Here is a 24,125-nt window from a genome sequence, read left to right on the forward strand (position 1 = left end):
GAAGTAACATGTTCAAGGTAACTTCTGAAAGGATAACTAACAGCTAGATGCAGAAAAAGCTGTATAGCAAATTGTTCTAGTCAGGATCCAGCATGGAAGGAGAAAACACTAGTTATTTCAAGTAGAGGGAATTTTAAGAGTAATAAATGTCAAAAGGAAGAATAGGGTGATATAGAAGATTAGAAGCTACTAAAAATACCCCTGCTCCTATGCCATTTGGAGATGCTATCACCATCATCCTCTATGTACTAGAGGTGCCACCTTGACCACGGAAGGAACTGCTAGAGTCAGGAATCATCCTGCCTCCACTTCCAATAGAGAAATGGCTGGCGACTGCTGCCCTATTGAATCCAGAAGCAAAAGCTACTTTCCTCCTCCTGCCTTCTAATTTCCTGCTCAAGCCTCCTACTGGTAGAACTTCATTGGAAGCCAGGTGACATGAGAACCTGGGACAACTAGTTTATACATTCTGGGCCCATGTAGTGCAGAGTATAAGATGAGAAGCGTAGAACTAAGAAGATACAAATAAATAACCTACACAGTGTCAAGAGTAGAAGCATGGAAACTAGTAGGATGCTAGTGCTATATATAGTGCAGGAGAATATGCTTATGGCTTGGACCAGCGTAGAAGTGGTTGGATTCAATCTTTTCAATCTTTTTTTTTTTTTTTTTTTGAAGATGGGGCCAAAGAGAAGAATCAAGGATAATTTCAAGGACTTTGGTCTGAGTAAATAGGATAAAAGATGGTACCATTTATTGAGACTGGGAACACTGTTGGAGGCGTACATTGTATTTGTTTGGTGGATCTATCTAAAGTTAACTTTAAGATGCCTATTATATCTTCCAATATATATGAATAAGATGTAGTTGAACATAACCCCTTGGAGTTCAGAGGAAAGGGTAGGACCAGAGGTAGAATTTAAAGCCGCCTCTGACCACTGCCCATGAGATTAAATTAGTGACCGAAAAGAGATGAGCCCTAGGGCACCTGAACACATAGAGGTCTGAAAGGGAAGAAGAGTCCAGCAGAGGAAAACCCAGAAAACTCTCAGTCAGGGAGGTAAAAAGAAAATAAGAAGAGAGTAGGGTGATGAAAAAAGAAACAAAGACAGTATCTCCCGAAGATGGCAATGATCTGTTGTGCTCAGTAGAGTAAAATGAAAACTGCGAACTACCTCAGTGGTTTTGGCAACTAGGAAGTAGAGAGGAAAATGGGAGTGGAGTGGGTTTCCTCTGTGGAGGAGTTCCACTATAAAGGGAAGCAGACAATAGGAAGGTAGCTAGCGGGTGACATGCAACCCAGGAAGAACGTTTTCTAAAGGCTGGGCAATGATACCGTTCGCACACTGTGGGAAATGATCGCCATTGTAGCATAGTAGGAGATGAAGTCCTGGCTTCCTACCCTCAGGGGACTAACCTTAGAGGGGATTCTAGAAATCCGTCCAGGCTGTATAAAGTCAAGGCAGCTACCAGGAGGAGCTAGGGCCGCAGGGGCCGGAGACGCTGAGGCAGCGCTGGATGACAGCAACCGCTCTCCACGGACACAGAGGCCAGGCCCACGACCCATGGCATTTGGACATGTCAGGCCTCCGGCCTCTGTCCATTCAGCCACATGATAGCCACGAAATGGAGGAGGGCTGAAGAACCCTTCTCAAGACCTTCTGAGTGCGTGGGCCGCGTTCCGTCCTGGTAGCGGGGCGCTTACTGCCTTGCACCCACTTCTCTTCAGCGCTTCGGCCACTCGCTCTCCGCGCCTCAACTCACTTCTTCCGGACTCTTAGTTCCGCGTCCAGGAGCCACCCGCTCACCAGCCCGCAACATTCCTTAAATCCCACCCACGGTTCCAGGGAGTGGGTGGGGCCGGCGTCCGGCTGTCTAGGTCACGTGTCCCACTCCGACCAATAGGCGTGCCTCTCAGGGTCGAGCCCAGCCCGGTTGGGCGAATCTCGGGCAGTTGGACTCCACCAGAATAAAGGACGTCACCTGGTGATCAGAGGAGCGAGGTACGGTTTTGGGTCAGCCGTGGGGTCCCACAGAAGGGAAGGGAGAAGAGGAAAGGGAGGTGGCTCTCGCCCGCACTGGCGTCCCTCACGCTACCGCTACTGTGTCGCATCCCCCGCCCCCGACTTCCTTTGTCTCCTTAAGGCAAGGCCATGGAGCGCGAGGTCCAGCGGGTTCGCAAAGCATTCCAGTCCGGCAGGTCGCGACCCTTGAGGTTCCGGCTACAGCAGCTCGAGGCCCTACGCAGGATGTTGCAGGAGCGCGAGAAGGACATCCTGGCGGCCATCACCTCCGACTTGTGCAAGGTATCAGCGAGGCGCAGTAATCGGGACCGACATTTCTTGCCTCTCCACTTGGGGAGCGCATTCCGCCTGAGTTTTTGCGAGCGCTGCGAGTCTTTTACCTCCAGCAGTACAGATAAAACAAAAGTTTCCCCTGACTTTTCCGATCTTCCCACCTTGCTTAGAGCCAGCCCTTTGTGTGTTTTCTGGTCGTTGTCATTACTCTTTCGTGAATGTTTTTCTTTATATTTTTGCCTGTTTTTCTGTTGCATTTATGGCCCCTTTCCCGTAGAAATTTTTTGTATATTCTGGATTTCGGTAATTTTTTTTTTTAGCGTAATATAGTGCAGGTAGTTTTCTCTGAGTCTTTTTCTTGTCTTTGAGCTTTGTTTGTGGTTTCTTCCGTCGACAGAGGATTTTTTTGGTTTCACTTAAAATTTCCTCCACGACTTCATTTTAGGTCAGTGTTCCTCAAACTCCAGGGCACTGGCAAATCACCTGGGGATCTTGTTAAAATGTAAATTATGGTTCAGTTGGTTTGGGAGGGGGTCTGAGATTCTAAGTGTCTAATGAACTCCCAGGTGATTGCTGCCTGTTTTGGAACCAAGCTTTGAGCAGCAAGGTTTCAGGTAGTGTTTAGGGTATAAATATATTCCCCTATATTTTCTAATAATATTGTTTTTATCTTGTTTTTACCCTTTATCTTTTATTCCAGGGTTAACAAGACCTTGCTCTGGCTTTGTGAGTCTTCTTTCCTCACTCCCCCAGCCCCACCTTGCCCCATTCAAAGGTTATTTTGAAGGGTAGTAACATCAGTAGTAGTAGTAGTAGTAACAACAGTAACTATAAAATTTTATTTACAGTACTTTTAGGTGGAGAGGGGCTGTGATATCAAATACACAAGATGGGATAATTAAGATTTTAAAAAGTCTGAATCATTGATTCTGCAAGCATCAAATGTTCGCGCAGATATGTATGTGAATATATAGGATTACTAAAGAAATACAATAAATTCCTTGCCCTGAGAGTTTTAAATTTGGCTGGAAAATAAAACAAGTAGATAAAATGTTAGTATAGTTATAAACCATTGTATTAAGGCCAAACTATTAAGATATAGGTCAAAAGCATAATTGCTATGGTTTATAAAGTGTGATCAAAGTAGGTCATTATTAATCAGGGAAGTCATGAAAGAGGTAATGTTTAAGCCCGATTTGAAAAGGCTTTATTCATTAAAGATTTAGCAAGGTTGAGTATTAGGGAGTTAGCAAGTCTTTATTGGGGGCTTAGAGTAAGAAATCTAAATGGTAAACTGGGTAATCTGATAATGCCAGTTGTCACTATAGGTGTACCTTGCCCAAAGTTTTTGACATTCAGGGCTGAGTGTGTCGTACTCATGCAAGGTTAACTGTGCTTCTTTTATAACAGAGTGAATTGAATGTGTACAGTCACGAAGTCGTGACCATTCTTTTGGAGATCGACCTGGTGCTGGAGAAACTTCCTGAATGGGTTACTGCTAGACCAGCCAAGAAGGACCTGTTCACCATTCTGGATAAGGCCTATGTTCAACCAGAGCCCCTGGGAGTCGTACTGATTATAGGAGCTTGGAACTATCCCTTTGTTCTCACCATTCAGCCACTGATAGGAGCCATTGCTGCAGGTCTGATGTCAGATTATATCTTTATACCCTTTTAGAAGGTCTTATTCTCTCATACTGGTTGTAAATTAAGGGTGGTAGCTAATTAAGTACATTTGCTTTGATGGTTTGCTTTGGTTTACATCAGCAGCATATTGAGAATTCATGAATATATATATATTGTTAATGGGCTCTAGAGAAGATTTGTATAGGGACTATTTTTTATACCAATGAAATGAACCTGTGAAGAGGTAAAAGCATGAGTCAGTCAACAGGCTCGGGAGTTAGGAGTCGGTTCTTGGTATTCTAGTGTGATTTTTAGTTGCCAGTTCTGGCCTTCGTGAACCATTCGATTCTATCCAACTATGAAGATTCAGATAAGGGCTATGGAATTAATGATAACTTGAGTATGTAGCAAATGCCAAGAATTAATGTCTCAGTTTTGCAGGATCCAGATCAACAGCTTTATATTGACAAGGCCTGTTTGTCCAATAATTCCAGGGCAGAAAGGAAAATTCAGGGGCAGGAATGGGAGAAAAGTGTTGGAATGATAGAGGAATCAGGAGGCTGATGGAACCTATTGTCAGTTTCCTGAAAATAATGAGAACCAAGAAGAGTATATTGCCTATATTCCTCACATGAACGCCATTTTGGTAGCTATTAAGGTTTATGCAAGTATTAGACAATACTGCCCTGCTTTTTGCTTTCTTTAGGAAATGCGGTGATTATCAAGCCTTCTGAACTAAGTGAAAATACAGCCAAGATCTTGTCTAAGCTCCTTCCCCAGTACTTGGATCAGGTAAGAATGTCTCTGCTATCTTTAACATATCTTTATTGTGGAGAACACACATTAGATGTTCCTACTAGTGCATGTTATTCATGGCTCGGGTTCTGTTTGTAGCAAGTATGTAACAGTTGGCTTAATAAAAAGTTAAGTTCCAAAATCAACTGTGGAATAGCTCAGCTATTTTGGTCCTGTAATACATTTGGGCTCATGGCTTCATAGGCACCCCTGATATTTATAGACCCTCTTCTGCCATTTGGAAGTTTGGATTAACCTTTGATCTAACATAATTTTAGGTGTATTCATTTAGTGAATTATTTAATGAGTAACTGGTGTTGTAACTGGGTTCTGATAATCTCTTTGCCTTAATGGTATGACTATATAGGAACACTTCTGCTTTTAAAACTAGCATGTTTGTGGCATGGAAACTGCAGTAAGAAAATGGCATTCTAAATCAGAGTGTGGACTGTCAACTCGGGATAAAGTGCTGGCATTTAACAGTATCAAAGCTGAATAAAGAAAGTGATCTCCTCAACCACAAGGTGGTTCATCTCTCTCTCCGAATCAGAGGTTCTGTGCCTTCCTAGGGAGGAAATTTATGATGCCACCACAGAATTGGGACTGCTTAGTTCTACATGGAATTGCTGCAGGAAGGAGTCCTCATTTCTCTTTCATTGAAAAGCAGCTTCAAAATATCATACATGTAGTTGTATACATTAATTTATAATAATTTGTAATAGTCTAGGGGCCAACTCCGGCCCTTAGCATAATATTGTTCTTTGTTGTCTTAATCACTGCTGTGACAGCCCACAGAACAATTTCGATCTGATAGCTGTGGTTATCCAGCTCAGAAGAATGATGAAGACAGTGAGATGTCATGGATTGAGTAGGATTTGGAGCCAGAAGATAGAGCTTGAAGGTCCTATTTTACCCTCACCAGGGGTAAATTCTTCACTATTGGACTCTGTCTAGATGGGAATAATGCCTGCCCTGCCTCACTTAGCTTGTTGAGAGATCAATCATATATGCTGTGTGAATTAAGCTGTATGCAAGTTAAAACTTGAAACATTTGTTGGGCAGTTGAACTATGAAGTGAATGGAAGACGAATTAGCCTTCCTGAGTAGCAGGAGACCAAGTGAAAACATGAGGTCCACAAGCCAACTTTTACTCATGCACCATTGCTGGAGCCAGCCAGTTAAAATCGATCAGTACCTGAAAGAGGGGGGCGAAGCCTACGGGAAAAAAGAGAAGACAGAAAAGATCTTTCCGGGAGGGCATACAGTCAGAGCTGCAGCCCCGAGTTTATTTAGCATAGCCTTTTTATGTGATTTTTGAATACCATAATCAATCACCACATTACCATAGCAAAGCACACCATACATATCTAAAACAATGCTTGTCAGTTACATAAGATCCTACACGTTCTTGTTTCCATGGTAGTATAACATTCCATTACCTTAAAAGGTGACTTTATGAGGCTTACCAAGATGACCCTTGTATTAAACTCATCAGCCATACCATGGCTTTTAGCTACATGACCATTGTATTAAACTCATCAGCCATACCCTGGCTTTTAGCTGCGTGACTTCTTCAGTGCCTCATAATGGCTTCTCAAAATGGCTTCCGACACACCATCTCAGAACTTTTTGAACATATCTCCCTGTCTTCCTGTCATCTGTTTTGTCATTGCTTCTCATATTGTTTTTCAGGATGTTCTCTCTTTAATAATAGCTGCTAAAAATAGTACAGTGCATATAAAGGTTCAGTGCAAAAGTTTGTGACTTCACCCCAGTAACAAGTGAGGAAATAGGCTCAGAGATGTTTAGTAGCTTGCCAAAGGTCACATAAGCTAGTACGTGACAAAGCACAGATTCAGTACAGATCTGACTTCAAAAGCAAGTGTTCTTGCCTTCTGTGCTATACATACCATTCACTCAGCAGACATTTGGTTCCTACCATGGTCTAAGCTCTGTCCTGTGTTGTGTAGAGATATAACATTCAGGTTAAGACATTAAGTTGGGGCCTGTTCTGTAGTCATCCTCTTTCTCACCCAAATCCTCACTTACACACCTCCTACCTCATGCATTTCTCTCGTTAAATCTAATTTACTCTTTTCTCTTTTGTGTCTTCATTGCTGAGCTCATGTAGAAAACACTGGACTTTCTGGTCAGTTTTGCTGTAGGTTGATGTTCTCAGATGCCATCAGATTCTGTTCTTCCCTTGTTCTCCATCAGCTCCCTCTTCTATCCTAACAGAGGCCAGTCTCCATCTTTTCACGGTTTTACTGAATGTTATATGATTATGTTAAAGAAACTGCTTGTATTAGATAATTGGATTAATTTGGTAATGAGGTGCTTCTGTTTTTCTTTCTTTAAGGAGCTGTACATTGTTACTAATGGTGGTGTTGAGGAGACCACGGAGCTTCTGAAGCAGAGATTTGACCACATTTTCTTTACGGGAAGCCCTTCAGTTGGAAAAATTGTCATGGAAGCTGCTGCCAAGCATCTGACCCCTGTGACCCTTGAGTTGGGAGGGAAGAATCCGTGTTATATTGACAAAGATTGTGACTTGGATGTTGCTTGCAGGTGAGACTCTGGAGTTTTCCCAGCACAGTAGAGATGTTTCCTAACAGGCTGATGTATATCCTCTTTGCACTGGAACCTTGTGTCTTCTGGCTGCAAGAGACATCATTAAGTTTTAGTGGTTGATGCTCTCAAGGGTAACAGAACTCTTTTACAAACTATCTCTTGGTGCTACTGCCAGAAGAGATGAGCAGCAGGTATTGATAGCATGTGGTTGTCCTTAGGAGTTATGGAAAAGGTTCTTTCTGTTCTTAAGATTATAGATCTGGCAAGAAATTTTACTATTCTGCTGGTAGATGATCCAGGAAGTAGATAATTGAAAGTATTATACATGCCTAATAAAATCTTTGAATTCCTAACAGAAAAGGTATTATGTTGCTCTTTTAACTGAGTTCCTTTGTTGAAAAAACCAGTTTTACTTCTTTTTTAATTTAGAATAGCATCTTACACCTGGGAACTAGAAAACAAAGGTTTCAGGTTCTCTCTGCTTAATCAGGTTTAGCTACCAGGAAATGCCAAAACCCAGAACTGACTGTGCCTAAAGTAGTGTGGCTTTCTTTCCCCTTCAGAGATGGGGAACAAGGAGGTAGTATAGGGAGTTAGGCTGGGGTCCAGGTTGACTTCATAAGTAGAAGTCTGCTTGCCAGAATATAGGACCTTCAGTTAGTGAATGTTCAAGTCATGGACCATGATCCATTTATGGGCACCGCTTTCCAAAATGAGGAGGAGCTGTGGTCCTGCATGTACCTGAACATCTTGCCAATAGGACCTAAAGCCACAACCAGGAGAGGTGGAGTCTGTATGGAACTTCTGTTATCCCTGAAATCCTAGCTGGAGTGGAAGGAGGAAGAGGGTGTTGGGGGATTGTTTCTCTCTGTTCCTATAGCAGGCAATGTCTCCATTGCTTATAAAGTACTATTTCCCAGGAGCTGGCGTGAGAATTTCCCTGCTCCTTGGAGTATTCCACATCAGTTGGAAAATGCTGAGTTCCAACCAACTGATTTAGAGATGAGTTTTTAAAACATTTTTTTTAATAAAGATTATACCAATTAATGCATACTAGTTGCAAAACATTCAAACAACACAAAAGTATGTAATAAATAGTAGACTGAATTCTGCGGCTATTCTGTGTTTTGTTTTTTCCTCTCAGACGCATAGCCTGGGGGAAGTACATGAATTGCGGTCAAACCTGCATTGCTCCTGACTACATTCTCTGTGAACCATCTCTACAGAATCAAATTGTGCAGAATATTAAGGAAATTGTGAAGGTTTGTGCTTAACACATCTGATTTCATTGGTTTCATTAAGATAAGGAGTCAAATTAACTGTTTGTGGGTAGCATCCTTATTCCCTCCTTTTCCCAGGAAAACTCTAGTAGTTTATGTGACTGTTAACTTACTGACTAATTAAAAAGGCTCTGTGCACTTTTCATAGAATAGCTACTGGGATCAAGCTTAGGTTGATATTAAACCCACTTAAACTCTCTAGTTGATTTGTTGATGAAAAAACTGGTTAGTTTTGACATGTTTTAAAATAGCTGTTTTATGGTTTTGAGAGAAAGTTGCCGTTCCTTTCAAGTGTAATCAGAGGCCCTTTGGCATGTTGGCCATTGCTAATTAAGGTTATCATTTCTTGCATATGTAGAGAGTTTAGGAAAGCCAGTAGTTCGGAGGAGTGCGTTGATTAAATACCTGTTTGTACTATGCTCTTCACATGGTATTCAATATTCCAGGATGCTTAAAGATCTCTAGTGAGAGAATCAAGGAAGGCTGTATGGTAGTGTCCTGAGCTAAGCTTTGAAGAAGTATATGATTGGGATTGGAAGAAAGGAATAGAATGTACCAGTTTGAGTGAGTTCACCAGTTGGGAGGGGGGTTCATTAAGCCCCCTGAATGGAAGAAATTATTTGAACAATCATTGTTCACTTGACAGGTGCTGACTGAGCATTGAAAGTAAGGATCAAGAACACCAAAGAGTAATGTTTATGATCAGAGAATAGAAACTGTGTGCCAGGCATTTTAGGGAAGTACAGTGCTCTAGGCAAGGTAACTCCGGGCCTTAGGGGCCAGGGATATTCGACATAAGTGATGGGACTGAAGATTGAGATGAGGAGAATGTGAAAGGAAAATTGGCCAGACTCAGGGAATGTGGAATGGCAGAGAGAGGGGTTAAAGATCCCTGTGAGACTGAAAATACTTGGAATTGGAGAAGATGTGCTTAATTGAGGATGGTGGTGAACTCAGTTTCAAAGGAGAATCCTACTGCCTTCCTTTAAGGTGTTTATATGCTAAACAAGGTTCACTAGGGAGCCATTTAAGTTCCCAGTTCTTTACCCTTCAGTCTGTGATTCAGTTGGTCTGCAGTTGTGATTCTAAGGTGCAACCAGCATTGAAAACCACAGTTGGTGGCTCCAGAATTGGGGCCCAGGAACATGCATTTCTGCAAGCTGCCTGCATGATTCTTACCATCCATACTTAAGGCTATCAATGGAGCGTACATAAACAATGTTGCTTTTGATTTGAGAGTAAATTGAGAGCTTTCACAAGGTTTTGAAGTGATGCAGCAATGCAATAATTTTGTGTTTGTTTTACGTAGTAAAAACCGATTATATGGTTTTTGAGGTTCTTTGTTTAATTTATCAAAACTGTATTTTGATCTTTTGAGTGGTTTTCCTTGTCATCTATGACTGGTGGAAGTACCAGTCCAGAGAAAATATGAAACAATGAAACAGCACAAAGCTCCACAGTTTCTGTAAAGGGCTAGATAGTAAATATTTTAGGCTTTGCAGGCCATAGGGTCTCTGCTGCAACTACACAACTCATTGCAGAAGGAGAGCAGCCACAGCTAAGAGGTAAACAAATGCAGCCCTCAATCAGAGCAAGACCTCCCTCTACATGTTTTCCTGTGTTCACCCATGGGAGGGCCCATAGGTAGACTGCAAGAGATCCATATGAACCCCTGAAACTATGGAAAGTGACAGATCTGTGTGTGCTCTTTAATACTTGTTCTTGACCTGTCAAAAGGCTTAAGCTCACTTATATTGCAAATTCTCCTTGACTTACGATGGATGGGTTTATATCCTGAAAAACACATTATAAGTTGAATATCATAAGTTAAAATTTATTTAATACAGCTAGTCTATGAAACATCATAGCTTAGCCTACCCTACTTTACACGTGCTCAGAACACTTACATTAGCCCACAGTTGGGTAAAATCATCTTGCTGCCACTGCCCAGCATCACAAGAGAATATCGTGCCACATATTGCTAGCCCAGGAAAAGATCAAAATTCAAAGTACAGTTTCTACTGAATGTGTATTGCTTTCACACCATTGTAAAGTTGAAAAATCATAAGCTGAACCCTGGTAAGTTAGAAACAGTCTGTACTGTTAAAGTACTTCGTGGGGTGGGATGTGATGATGTAAAACCAAATCTATTTGAGAGCATGAGTGGATTTTATGCTTATTAAAGAAATTGAAATATGGGTCTTTTGTGACAATTAAATGCTGTTGTTTTAAATAGGAATTTTATGGAGAAAATGTAAAAGAATCTCCTGATTTTGAAAGGATCATCAATCTTCGTCATTTTAAGAGGATAATAAGTTTGCTGGAAGGACAAAAGATAGCTTTTGGTGGGGAAACTGATGAAGCCACCCGTTACATAGGTAATGGAAACTCCTCTTTTCTTATGAGGAGATGAAATTTGACAGTTTTCATTAATACTCTTTACAGACACTAAATACACAGATATATAGTGTTAAAAAAACTATTAAATACTGCTTTCTGTTATACCGTTTTCATTATGAACTGTTTAAAGATGATCATATATATAGACACATTTAATAATACCACCTATGTTACACTAGGTTTTTGTATTTCCACATATTTTATCTAATTTTTTTCTTCCAGCTACCCTGAGAAGCAGAAGAGAACTCTTTGTAATTATTTTTAGTTAATGGCTGGAAAAACAGCACAAAGAAGGAAATAGCTTAACTGTAATTCCACAACTAGCAATATTGTTACAGAAATAATGTTTTGATCTATTGTGCTTGACCTTAATATTTGTTTACTTTCTTTTTATGTTTTTTCTTTGCCATGAATATGTATTACTTTTGAATTTTGAACACATTTTTCTAAAGTAATGTATAAAATAACAGAAGAATTACATATGTAGTTGGCAAAAAAAAGCTGCCCTCTTATCAGATAGGAACACTGCATATTACCAAAACACTCAACTTAAAAAAAAAAACTTAGAGGACTTATGCAATTAGTAAAAATGTATTCTCTGAAAATGAGCAGCCCCAGGGTGCTTCCAGCTTATTAATTCAGTGACTCAATAACACCCTCAAAAAACCAGTTCTTTTCATACTTCACCTCAGCGTGTTGACTTGCCCACTTCTAGGCTAATCAGGATGGAGAGGAAAGTTCAGTCAGATTAGCTCAGACTATTTAGGAACTTTCCCCTGACCTAGAGTCAGGGTCATCTTACCTGAGCACGTGGCAATGCAGAGGACAGTGGACACCCAAACCAAATTGATTCCCTGACTCAGGGAAGAAGCAGGCAGCAGATTTAGGTAGCAGCTTATTTACTGCTGGCATGTGCTGGCCAGAGCTATCTACCATGTTGTCAGAAGAACCTAGAAGGAAACTAGGGGTAAAGGAAAAGAACAAACTTGGTATTGTCAGGTGTCTTCCCTTTCAGTTGATGATCTAGCTTGTTTACAGGGTCTTTTTAAGTATTGCTACCTGATGACTTACTTAGCATGGACACTGTGACACTCTGCAAAGCTTTTTCAGTGTCTGTGTTGCCTTTCTTTCTTGTGCCCCTTCCCAGTAGTAAACGGAACACTGAACTAAGGGTTAGGGAATCGTGACCATTTAAATGTTTTCTTAATCCGTCTAATGGAGTAGAAATAAAGGTCAATGAGATAATATGCAAGAAAGTACTTGAATTAAAAAGCAGAGTTGATTTGATTTTGATCCACAGAGAGGCTATGTTCCCAGAAAGATGTAAACATAACCTCCTGATATGAATATAGCTATGAATAGGCTATATCTAGGTATATATCTTTTCCTTGGTTTGCATGAGGATCCCCTGATGCACATGCTTGGAGATAGTTAATTTGTACAGTTCGTTCACATAATACTTGGGTGAGAATAGGGATGGGATGGATAGGTGACCTGATGAAAGAAATGTAAGATGAGAGTTTTGCATTTCTGTTTTCTATAGCATTTTCATTTTGCTTATTTCCTTTTCAGCCCCAACAGTACTTACTGACGTTGATCCTGAAACCAAGGTGATGCAAGAAGAAATCTTTGGACCAATTCTTCCGATAGTGCCTGTAAAGAATGCAGATGAAGCCATAAAATTCATAAATGAACGCGAAAAGCCCTTGTCTTTCTATGTATTTTCTCATAATAAGAAGGTAAACTTTATATCAAGCATCACAGTATTATAAACCACTATCAGAAATCATGTTTCCTCTTTGCACTAAAGCATATGATGGTTTATTTTGCATAATGCCAGAGTCCACCAAATGAGGGTATATTATAGATTGCTGTTAGGTAATGAGGCCTCGGGGTTATCACTATAACCTTTCTCATACTCCCTAAGGCTAGATTTGAGTCTCCAGGGATGAATGTCACAAGTTTTTTAACTCACAAACACCTGTATAATTGGAAGACTCACGTACCAACATTAGAAGCTTTTCTGATATTACTCCAGAGGGCATTCCTGTGTAAGAACCTTTTTGCTTACCCAGATGGCATTCGTATCCACGCAGGAGGTGCTGTGTGGGACCAAAATCTCTGGTACTGTCACAGAAATGGCTGTGATGTCTTGGATTTCAGTTATGTTACTTTGTTGTTAGTGTGGTAGAGGTATACCACACATGAGCATTTTGCATCATATGATACCAGCATGAGCAGCTCAGCTACTTTCTGTATGACTCATTCACTTGCATCACAAGGTGACTGGCTGCTGCTAATAGACAAAGGCCTCAGAGTGGGCTAGTAAGTTCAAGAGTCCTCTGAAGAAAAGGGAAAACTCGATGGGAAAGATTGAGGAGTTCACCAATCACATGTGTTCTGGAGAGCCTCTGATAACAGAACTTCAAAAGCTTGTGATGCTATTGAGATACAGATTTCTACGGATATGTTAAATGAGACCACATGTGTGGGGCTCAGTGACAAATGCGTTATGAACAAGCAGTGGACTGACATTTTAAATGACCATAAATAATGTGGTGGATGGGACCCCGAAGTCCAAAATCTACTGGCCACGGTGCAGTGGAATGCTAACCTGCAGTTGGCTTGCCTATGGTAACAATCTGCTACAACATTCCTTATGAAGACTTCTCAAGGGCTTGTTGGCATCCAGGTGAAATTACATTTACCAGTCAAGTGCATTGTGCCTATTTGGATCTTAGGCCAACCATTTATTTCTTCAAACAGTGGATACTAAATCTAAATATTTGTTGCATTTCATAAAAACTAAACGACATCTATTTCATGTGCTATAATTCACAGCAGAGATAAATATTAACAATTTTTAAAAACCAAAATATAGTCTGAACTGTCCCTTATAAAAAAAAATAAAAAGAAAAAAAGAAAAATTTTTGATGCCATTTGGGGTAGTTCAGCTCTAGATGGTGCCTTAGTGAACAGGACTGATTCGGGGCTGCCTCTCTCAAAGTACTACATGTGCCTCTCAGAACTTAAATAGTGATCACATTTGCTATCTGTCACTGTCCAGGGATCGCCTCTCCTTGATTTGTCTTACAATTTGAGGAGAGAAATTCCTGTTCTAGAGAGGATGGGCAGAAAGAAATTCCTTGTTCTAGAGAGGATGGGCAGAAAGAAATTTATTCTCAGTGAAACTCTTTGGACAGTTTCAATTGTTTGTGTTTGGCACGTTGTCCCCAGACTCAAAGTAGTGCCAACACTCAAAGCATTATAGCACACAGCTTCTTGCAAGCACTACTGACCTGAGAGCCTTTGTTTTATTCCTCAGCTCGTCAAACAGATGATTGATGGCACATCCAGCGGTGCTGTCACAGTCAACGATGTTATCATGCACTTCGTACTCAGTTCTTTACCCTTCGGAGGAGTGGGTGAGTATTCCTCTCTCTTGTTCATAGCAAATATTTCAGATATTTTACAAATTGTTACTACTTCTGCAGTTCTCTGTTTGATTATCCTCTCCTGAGAGATAACCTTCCCTGACCGCCCAGTTGAAAGTCCTCTTTTCACTACCCCACCAGACCTTCTGCTGAGAGGTTAATCTCTATCCTGTCACCCACCTCTTATTCTTAGTAGCATTTAACCACTGTCTGTAATTATTTTGTTCCTTTCATTGGCTTACTTGTTTATTGTCCTCTCAAATTTATGGGATTTTGGGGGCGCCAACAGTCCGGTCCCTCTGTCTTTGTTTTAAGGGAGGTAGTGAATGACAAGTTCAGAATGCCAGGAGCAGAGAAGTTTCCAAAATCCCTGTGCTGTCTACTCAGGATGCCATTAAGTGGTACTCACTGCACTGCTGCCAGCACTCTGTCCAGGGATCAGCCTCTCCTTAGATTGTTTCATGATGTGAGAAGTGTAAGGGACTCCCTGGGTTCTTGTGAGGATGGGCAGAAAAATTCATTCTTGGTGAAGCTCTGTGGACACAGCCTGGTTCCTGCTGCTCCCTTTGGCCAATGTCCTATCTGCCTGCCTCTTTTATATCTGGGTTGATTGACTCAGCTTTTAATTTTTTTCCATTAGGACCTAGGTGGTAGGCTTCTCTTATCTATTAGAGATATTACAAAATAACAAATATGTAAAAAATTCTCATAGCAAAAAGCAAACAATAAACCACTGTCTTAAAAGCTCCTGCTTTAGTCTCTCCCTCTGTGATAGCATAAATAGACTACTCCATGGGAATGAAATGACTCAGTTTCACCTGTCAACCACGTTCTCCTGCTTAAGATAAGTTTTTCCCATGACCGTGAAATCCTGGCTTGCTTTCCATGATTGCCACAGGTCCCTTTCCCGTATATAAACATATTGCCAGCACCCCACGCAGTGTCTGGCACATGAGAGAGAGAGATGGGGAGAAGCCAGGTCAGGAAATTGCGGGTTCCAACTGGAGCTGGTGGTGGCTTGTACTAGGATGGTGGCAACGGAGCTAGTGGAAAGAGGGTGAATATTTTGGGGAGTCAAGTGACATGATTTACTAATGGATTGAATGTGTCTGGGTGTGGTGAGAGGTGGTGAATGATAGAAAGGATGATTTGCAGGATTTGGGCTGGAATTCCTATAGCTTCACTGCCCACCTTCTTAAAGGATTAGATTAGACTATGTTGTCTATTAGTTCCTCCATGCCCACAGGATCTAGGCTCCCACCCACAGCAGCATCTTGTTAACTCCACGTGAGGTCACAGGTACCTGCTAAGAGCCTAGTGGCTTGAGCTCAGTCCCTGTCTTCCTTGACTAGTACCACTTGGCATCATTGACTATACCCTCTTCTTTATAACAAAACAAACCTTTTTTTCCCCTACATGCAGAGAGAATACAAGCTTTTAAAAAAGCTTGGAAAAGATAGAAGAGCCTAAAGAAAAAAAATTAGATTATTCATACCTCCACTATTTAAAGATAACCTCTGGTGTAGGTTCTTAAAATTTTTTTCCTTGCCTATATACGCACATATACATACATAAACGCATGAATGTTTTTTTCAAAAATAGTATCCTATTTTATATTGCTTTTGGTCCTATATGTGACAATAATAATGTGACATTTTCCCACATCAGTATGCTTACATGTCATGATTTTAGGAACTGCACATTCTTTCATCATCATATAAATGCATCGTATTTGTTTAATTCCCGGTATTAGGTTTTTGTGATTTCAAAGTTTTTGACATTGATTCTCATATTTTTTGTGCTATATCTCATTATTTCCTTAGAAAAAAAGGTCTAGAAGTATAATTGCTATGTTAAAAGTCTTTATATATATATTTTTTCAAAATAAATGCTTTTTTCTTCTAATTCTGAAAGTAATATAGGCTTTTGTGGGGGAAAGGGCAAAAACAGAACACTACAGAAAGTTATAAGGAAAAATACAATAACATCCCAGGCATAAATACTTAATGCTTTGGCTTATAGCTTACTTTTTTCTTTAAAATGCATACCTTTTGGATTGGAACAAAAAAATGGCAAAGATGATAAAAGCTTTGTTCATCCCCTTTGAGACCAAATCACACTTGTGACAGAAACATGAAGCAACCAGCAAGCAGAATCACCTAGGTTCTAGAAGAACAAGCCCTACAACTAGGGAGAAAATAAGAAATCACCCTGCAATGGGAGGAGGTAGGATGGGGCAAAGACGTGAGGCTGCCCGGTCCTGGAATGGCTGAGTGTGACAGAGGCTGAGGCAGCAGCACATCAGCCGGCAGCTGCAGATGCCTCTTAAAGTGGTCCAGTCCACGACGGGACCGTCGCAGTGACGCACCTGCTCGCTCTGAGCACCAAGCACGAGGTGGGATGCATGGTGGGCACCAGGGACTTACAGGAGGATGCTGAGTTGTTGGAATGAGAGCTGGAGGTGAGGCTCTCTTCCATGCAGAAGTACCTGCAGTATCCATTGTTTCTCTGTTGAGTCGTCTCCCCTCCCAGTGTGCTGAGGAAGCACCACCATAGCTAAGAGGTCATCAAACTGGATAACAGAGATCGCTCCACCCAGAGGATTCCCTGAAACTCCACCTTCCCCCACTTGTGACCCCACCCAAGCCACATCCAATTGTGACCTCTGTGAGTCTGGTTCTCATTTCTGAGCCAACTCAAGACTCACTGGTGGCAGCTGACTTCAGTTTCCGGTGTGGCCTTTTGACACAACTATGAGCACAGCATCTGTGTTGCTTACTGAATCTTAACTGGTGGCCCCAGAGGGACATAGGCTGGGGCTAAACTTGTCCTGCAGCTGAACCCCTCTCAGGATTGTGCCACTGGACACCTACTATGCAAAGCCATGCTAATAAGACTGGAAGATTTAGGACCTTTGCTTAGTACATAGGAACAGACCCAGAAAGGCAGCCAAAATGGGAAAAGAAAGAAGCAGAAACCATATGAGAGAAAAGAACAGAGATTCAGGAATAATGGCGTCAAGCAATCTAACAGACGCTGGTTATAAAGAAGCTCAGTGAACTTACGGGAAGAGTAGACGAATTCAGTGAGAACTTCAACAAAGAGATAAACATAAAAATTAAAATGGAAATTACGAAAGGAAACCAGTCAGAAATGAAGAATACTTATCTGAGATGAAGAGTGTATTAGAGGGAATTAACAGAGTAGATAAAGAAGAGGATATTGAACCACCGATATAGAGGATGGGAAAGCCAAGGTCACCCAATCATAACAGCAAGGAAAAAAGCCGAGGATATAATAATGATTTAAGGAGTCTTTGGGACAAAATTATATGTGAAAGCATTCATGTAATAGAGGTACCTGAAGGAGGAGAGGGAGAACAAGAGGCGGAAAAGCTATTTGAAGAAATAATGATGGAAAACTTCCCTTATCTGGCGAGGCAAATAGACATACAACCCCAGGAAGCTCAGAGAGTCCCAAGAAAGAGGAACCCAAAGGGGCCCACACCAAGACACATAATTAAAATGCCAAAGGTTAAAGACAAAGAATCTTAAAAGCAGTGAGAGAAAAGCTACAAGGGAGCACCTGTAAGACTGGCAGCCGATTTCCCAAAAGAAACTTTGCAGGACAGAAGGGCTTGGCACAAAATATTCAATGTGATAAAAACCCAGGATCTGCAACCAAGAATACTTTACCTAGCAAGCCTATCATTTAGAGTCAAAGGACAGATAAAGAGCTTCCCAGACAAAAATAAGCTAAAGGAATTCATCAACACCAAGCAACTATTAAGGAAATGTTGGAGGGACTTCTTTAAGAAGAAAAAACGTGTATCAAAAACATGAATAAAGAATGGTGATAACTGCATTCCTATCGACAAGTGCTTCAAATGGAAAAGAATTAAATTCTCCAACCAAAGGATAGAGTGGCTGAATGGATAAGAAAACAAGTCCCCTAATTATGCTGCCGCAAGAGACTCACTTCAGATTAAAAGACACACACAGACTAAAAGGAAGGGGACGGAAAAGATATTGCCTTGATAGACATAGAGGGTATTGCGCTGAATGAGATAAGTCAGATAAAGATAAATATCACAATTTCATGTACATATGGAATCTAAATAACAAAATAACAAAAATGGAAGTAAACTCATAGAAACAAAATATTTTGAGGGCTACTAGATGGGAGGGGGGATGGGAGAATGGTGAAAAAGGGCAAAGGGATTAAAAAGTAAAAATGGGTAGTTACAAAATAGACATGGAGATATAAAGTAACATAAGGAATATAGTCAACAATGTAATAAACGTGTAAGGGAAGAGAGGGGTACTAGATTTAGTGGGGTGATCACGAGCTCTAATCATTATGCTGTACAACTGAAACATATATGCCAGCTATAATTTTAAAAAGTCATTGAATTGTACAATGTAAATACAGCAATTATTTATTATATTTCAATAAAGCTGGGGAAAAAATGCATACCTTTTGACATATACTACCACATTTTCTTACAGTTTTTACTGTAATCTAAATGATGCACTAGCAGCCTAAACCAAATAAGCTTCCTGGCCTCCAGTCACCCATGCTATGTGCCACAGTGTCATACATATGTATCTGCTCAGCACTCATAAATAAAGAAATGAAAACTGGCACAGAGCATGGCTTTTTAAGAGGGCAGAGATTTACACTTGCTTATTATCACCTAACTGCGTAGCCCTGTCATCTTTGTTACTTTCTAGGAGCTTAGGAGGAAGCAAGTGGGTTTGTAGGGCTGGAAATAAATAGAGCCACGTGGAATGGCAGGGTAGAAAAGCACACACAGCACTTAAAGTTAGGCCAATCTGGGTTCACATTCTGGCTTCGCATTTTCACCTTGAGCAGGTTACCTGACCCTACTAAGCTCCCTTTCCCTCTCTAATTGGAGACGATGATACTTTATACAATGGGGTTGTGGTCTGAGTGAAATTAGAGGATGCGTAGCATGGTCCCTGGCATCAGTGAGTAGTACTATCCCTGAAAGTGGCAAATCCTTGCTCTACTCTTGGAAAGTGTCCTGTTTGACAGGGAGATTCACCTTGCTGTGAAACGCTGGGAAGAATTTTCGGAAAAGAGCCACTTGTGCTGGCTGAAAAGTTAAATAGGGGTGTCCCAGACAGCAGGGAATACTGTGGGTTTCCTGCAACAGTGATTAGACAGAGAAGTATCTGATGTCACCTATAGTGGAGCTGTTTTGTCTCTTTCCTTTGTTTCAGGTTCCAGTGGGATGGGAAGTTATCATGGAAAATACAGTTTTGATACTTTTTCTCATCAACGTTCCTGTTTAGTAAAAAGTTTAAAGATGGAAGGTTTTAACAAACTCAGATATCCTCCCAATAGCCAGTCAAAGGTGGATTGGACAAAATTTTTCGTCTCGAAATGGTTCAGCAAAAGAACATTCAGTCTCCTATTCCTTGCTTTCCTGGGCATTGTGGCTGCTGTACTTGTCAAGGTAAGTCCCTATAACTCATGAGGTACCAGTCTTTCTGATCCTGTCTGAATGGCTGCCAGCTGCATTTCTTTTGTCTTGGGAGCTCCTCTAATTTTTTAATAAAATCTCTCACTTATATTAATTTTCAGAGTCTAAGACAGGGTCAGCGAGCTACAGCCTGTTGGCCAGCTACCTATTTTTGTAAAAAGGTCTTGTTGGGGCAAGGCACACACCCCTTTCTTACTTAGCATCTCTGCTGCTTTCATGCTGCAGCAGCATAGCTGAGTAGTTACAACAGAGACCTTATGGCGACAGAGCCTAAATTATTACAGGAAAAGTTTGCCAACCTCTGATTTAAGAGTTTAAAACCTATATAATTGCCTCGCAAACTTCCGAGCTATCTCCTGATCCTTTTACTTTTGATGTCTCGGTTTCCGTTTTGTTCCTGAATGTGCACTAAAGCAGCTTGCCGTGGAAATGAAGGAGAGAATTCTGTGGTGGACAGTAATAGGTAGTGGATGATGGTGGTGGTGAAGCAACTTGAGTGAGGGAAGTTTGAATGCTTTTCTCCAAAGTTGACTACCATATAAAGTTTATCACTGATAATTAGTTATTATGGATATGGTCTTGCTAAAAGGCCCTTGTGACAGCGGGCTTCACAAGGCAATTTGTGTATCCTGGAGGCAAAAGAGGAAATCCTAGATAAGGAGAGTCAAGATGGTATGGGGGAAGGCAGTTGTGTTCTTGGAGCTCTCACCCAGCCAACTGAGTAGATACATTGAAAATATTGACATCCATGAAGAACAGAGTTGGAAGAGAGGCAAGATTCAAGCATGTAATGGAAGTAGCTGTGTTTATATCTGTATTTTGTTTAAAATTTGAAAGAAGTTTGGCTCATTTTATAGTATCCACAGCTTTAGTGGAATTAGAGATACCAGTTGCATTTGAAATCATTTGGATTTTCTCAGAAATACCAAGTTGTGCTGAGGAGAAAGGCCCTGTTGATTTTTCTGGCGGTTCACAGACTATGTTGTCCAGTAAGCAGTGATGAACAGCACATTTCAGAACCTAGCTCTGCCTGTTAAAATTGAGGTAGGAACTCCTCGTTATCTTTCCACATGTAAAGTGGGCCACATTGGGGTATGTTTTCTTTTAGTTTGTTTTTCTACAGCTCGAGACTTAGGGATTATTGAAAAAAGGTTTAATGTATTAGTCTCCAGACATTTTGGACCTTGCCCTAGAATATCCTAATGTTAAAACTTAACTTTTTTAAATTTTGAAAAGGTGAGGGTGGGTGGCTGCTATCTTAAAATGTGTAGAGGTAATGGCTTAGCTGGGTCTAGATGAAACATTCATCATTCCTACAAAAAGGACAGTCACATGTGTGCCTCCTTCCTTTTCCATTTGCTACTCAGCTGGAGGAAGTATGAGCTGACAAACTCAGACCTGTAGTCACCACTTAGATACTGACTGACCTCCTTGTTTCTTAATTTGAGAATAATCTAAAAATCTCTAAGTCACTTTTTATTTTACGTTGTTTCAGTTTTTAAAAAATGTGACATTAGAATTCCTGGTAGTAAGTAAACTTAGTGAATGAAAATGTAGTTTGCAATTTAGGGGCTTTCTATTATTATTACTTCTGCATCTTCCCGAGGTCCAAAGCATACTTGAGTCTCTGGTATTGTCTACCTGTCTGCTCTTTCCTCAGGACATCAGTCCTCAGCCTGATATGCATCTTCTTAGTTGGAATTTGGAGGTCCAAGCTGACTATGCTCTCTAGGCTTGCCGTAGGTGCAGTGCACCATACCAGACAGGGTGGAACAGGCCAGGTAGCCTCTGCCCAATGTTCCCCGAAGGGTTTGGCAAACAAGTCTTTCTCTGTTAGGGTCTAGAGAAGCAGCAACGTATAAAAACATTTATCTGAGAACAAGATAATGTGGCTTTAATTCCTGGCTCTGAGATCAACTTAATTATGACTTTGAGCAAAGCCTTTTCTAAGCCTATCTTTAGGCCTCAGCTTGCTCATCTATAGAATGGGGGTAGGCATCAGTGATTTCCCAGGCCACTTTCACCTGCATTTCTTATTACTGTGAGTTGATGTGTTCAGATTGTTTTGGGTTCATTGTGAGATGAATGAGGTAAAGATTTGGTTTTCTTTTTTTCTTTGCTGCTTCTCTACTCTTCTCTCTGAGATTTTTCCTTTTTTTTTTTTTTTTAATCATATCACCTTTTATTTTAAATAAGTGAGCCAATATTTGATATTTACTTAAGGAATCTTGTAATTGCAAACATTTTTCTGAGATTGTTTTTCTACACTAGTTATTTTATTTATGTGTGGATGTGATTTTAACAATTCACTTTGCTTGAATTAGAATGGATTTAGAACATTTTAAAATGAGAAAACGAAAGTATTGATTATCAATCTATAGGGAACACATTAGAATTGCAGTGGGGGACAGTTTTCTATATACATTTAAACATATATAGGTATACAAAGTAAAGTTTCAGTAAAACTTAATATAAGCTACAGAAAGCATTGTAGGGTATATAGGTTTTAAAAGATTGAGAAATATAAAGGTTAAAATCGACGTCATTAGGCCTTTGAAAATTAAATATGACATTTTGAACTCTGAGGTTACAGCAGCACTTCTTCAGCTTCAGTAGGTATGGATTAAAAACTCCTGTCTTTACTATTGTCCCATTGGTACTGGACAGAATACCACCTGCATCACCACCTGTCTTGTTACTGTCGTTTTTGGGGAAGGCCATAATCTTTTATCCTCAGCCCAAACCTCACTTAGATTTCTTAGGGATACATAGGCCATTTTTATATGATACATTTAGAGTCTCTTAAAACAGGACATATTTGTTAGAATCCTGATACTCAGCTTATGTTCCAGGGCTGGTTGGTTGGGTGGGTTTTTAAACCAGAGTAACCTGGATCCCTTTCTCCTCTCTCCAGGCTGGATACTACTGAAGAATGATCCCGTTCAACTTCCTAATTGCCTCTACTGAATTATTCTTCTGCTAAATAGTTAATGAACCAGTGTCCTACAAAAAAATAGTAAGGAAATATGCAAATGCAGTATAATCAACCCTAAAAGTCATTGCTACTCACTGTTAATAAAACTTGTCATTTCAGTCAAATCTCAACATTTTCCAACAGTGAGAATACCCAGAGAACCTATTCTAGATTATGTTACACAGATTTAGAGCTTTGGGCTAGGGGAAGAGAATGTCATAGGTTACACCGGCACTCCCTTGGAGACATAAAGGAGTCTCAGAACCTCCTAAGTGACTTCATCACTATAGTTCATGGGACATAGGACACTGTGCCCTGTCCCTGCTGCTGCCTCTGTCACTTTGGAAACTTTCAAGAACTCAGCAGTGCTCAGGGTTACCAGTAATCTGCGTCCAGAGAGACAAGGCTAGTTCTTCCAGCTCCCCTTCAGGTTTGAGGCACTAGAACTGTAGGGGTTAGGAGTTGTCTCTCATCCCTTGGAACTTGAGGACCACCTGACCTCTAGGAGTTGGCCCTCCTCTCAAATGTGCCATCTGGCTTGTAGTTTTCCTCCTTTCTCATCCATTATGTTTGGTTTGTGGCAGTCTCTTGTGCCTGCCCACAAAGGCTTATTGTGGCTAATAGCACTCAAAGCAGCTCGTAAATCCTAGAACTTCCTGGAAGACAGTTGCTAATTTTATTCAGGTATCATCTGTCATTCTTATTATGTAAGAGTTACAAAATTCTGCATCTTATAAAACCTAATTGGCATTTTAAAAATGTAATAAAAGTAATTTATTTATAATAATACTATGTCTTCTCTCAGGACCCTCAAGTTGCAAGTTAGTGAATCTCCAAGGACTTTTTATTTCTGTAGCACAATGTAAATACATTTCACTTTTTTAAACTTCAGAGAGGCCCCTTTCATAATAAATTCAACCTGTAGAACTTAACATGGGGAAACCATTTCCTGTCTGTCATGGATGAGAGGCCCGGGATCTTCAGACTTTGGAGCTTGAGAACCTCAGGGGGCTGATGGTGGGTCATGTGCAGAAATCTGGAGGACTCTGTAAGCCATGCTGAAGAGGGTGGAAAACATAAGATCTTCTGAATAGTGTGCTGGCTGGAAAATTACTGCTCATGGGAACATAATGCTCTAACAATAACCTTTCTGCTTCTGTAACCCCCGCTTGCACAACCAACCTGTGGGTTGACAGTGAAAAGAAGAAAAATAGACTCGTGTGTTCAAACAGGATGAAGA

At 40.7% G+C, this 24,125-nt stretch overlaps 1 protein-coding gene across 2 annotated transcripts; it reads left to right on the forward strand.

Annotated features, from left to right (window-relative positions):
• Positions 1 to 1,900: 1,900 nt before the first annotated feature.
• Positions 1,901 to 24,096, forward strand: ALDH3A2 (aldehyde dehydrogenase 3 family member A2). 2 transcript variants are annotated; one of them, XM_036222857.1, is made up of 12 exons: positions 1,901 to 2,003; positions 2,146 to 2,306; positions 3,708 to 3,939; positions 4,629 to 4,714; positions 7,077 to 7,285; positions 8,433 to 8,550; positions 10,805 to 10,946; positions 12,541 to 12,707; positions 14,294 to 14,393; positions 19,649 to 19,884; positions 20,832 to 20,955; positions 22,826 to 23,004. In XM_036222857.1, the coding sequence occupies exons 2-11, from the start codon at positions 2,154 to 2,156 to the stop codon at positions 20,946 to 20,948; spliced, it is 1,560 nt and encodes a 519-aa protein (XP_036078750.1). In that variant the 5' UTR covers positions 1,901 to 2,003; positions 2,146 to 2,153; the 3' UTR covers positions 20,949 to 20,955; positions 22,826 to 23,004. The 2 variants fall into 2 exon arrangements, with proteins under 2 accessions (XP_036078750.1, XP_016000635.1); XM_016145149.2 differs by lacking the exon at positions 20,832 to 20,955 and having other exon boundaries at positions 22,826 to 24,096.
• Positions 24,097 to 24,125: the final 29 nt, after the last annotated feature.

This window comes from Rousettus aegyptiacus, unplaced genomic scaffold, assembly GCF_014176215.1.
Source record: "Rousettus aegyptiacus isolate mRouAeg1 unplaced genomic scaffold, mRouAeg1.p scaffold_m13_p_6, whole genome shotgun sequence".
Classification (NCBI taxonomy): domain Eukaryota; kingdom Metazoa; phylum Chordata; class Mammalia; order Chiroptera; family Pteropodidae; genus Rousettus; species Rousettus aegyptiacus.

Excerpts from the sequence above, each read along its gene's own strand:
- ALDH3A2 (XM_036222857.1), top strand. The coding sequence starts at position 2,154 with ATGGAGCGCGAGGTCCAGCGGGTTCGCAAAGCATTCCAGTCCGGCAGG. Across the intron at positions 4,715-7,076 it reads TTCCCCAGTACTTGGATCAG|GAGCTGTACATTGTTACTAA; the intron begins GTAAGAATGTCT and ends TCTTTCTTTAAG. Across the intron at positions 8,551-10,804 it reads ATATTAAGGAAATTGTGAAG|GAATTTTATGGAGAAAATGT; the intron begins GTTTGTGCTTAA and ends TGTTTTAAATAG.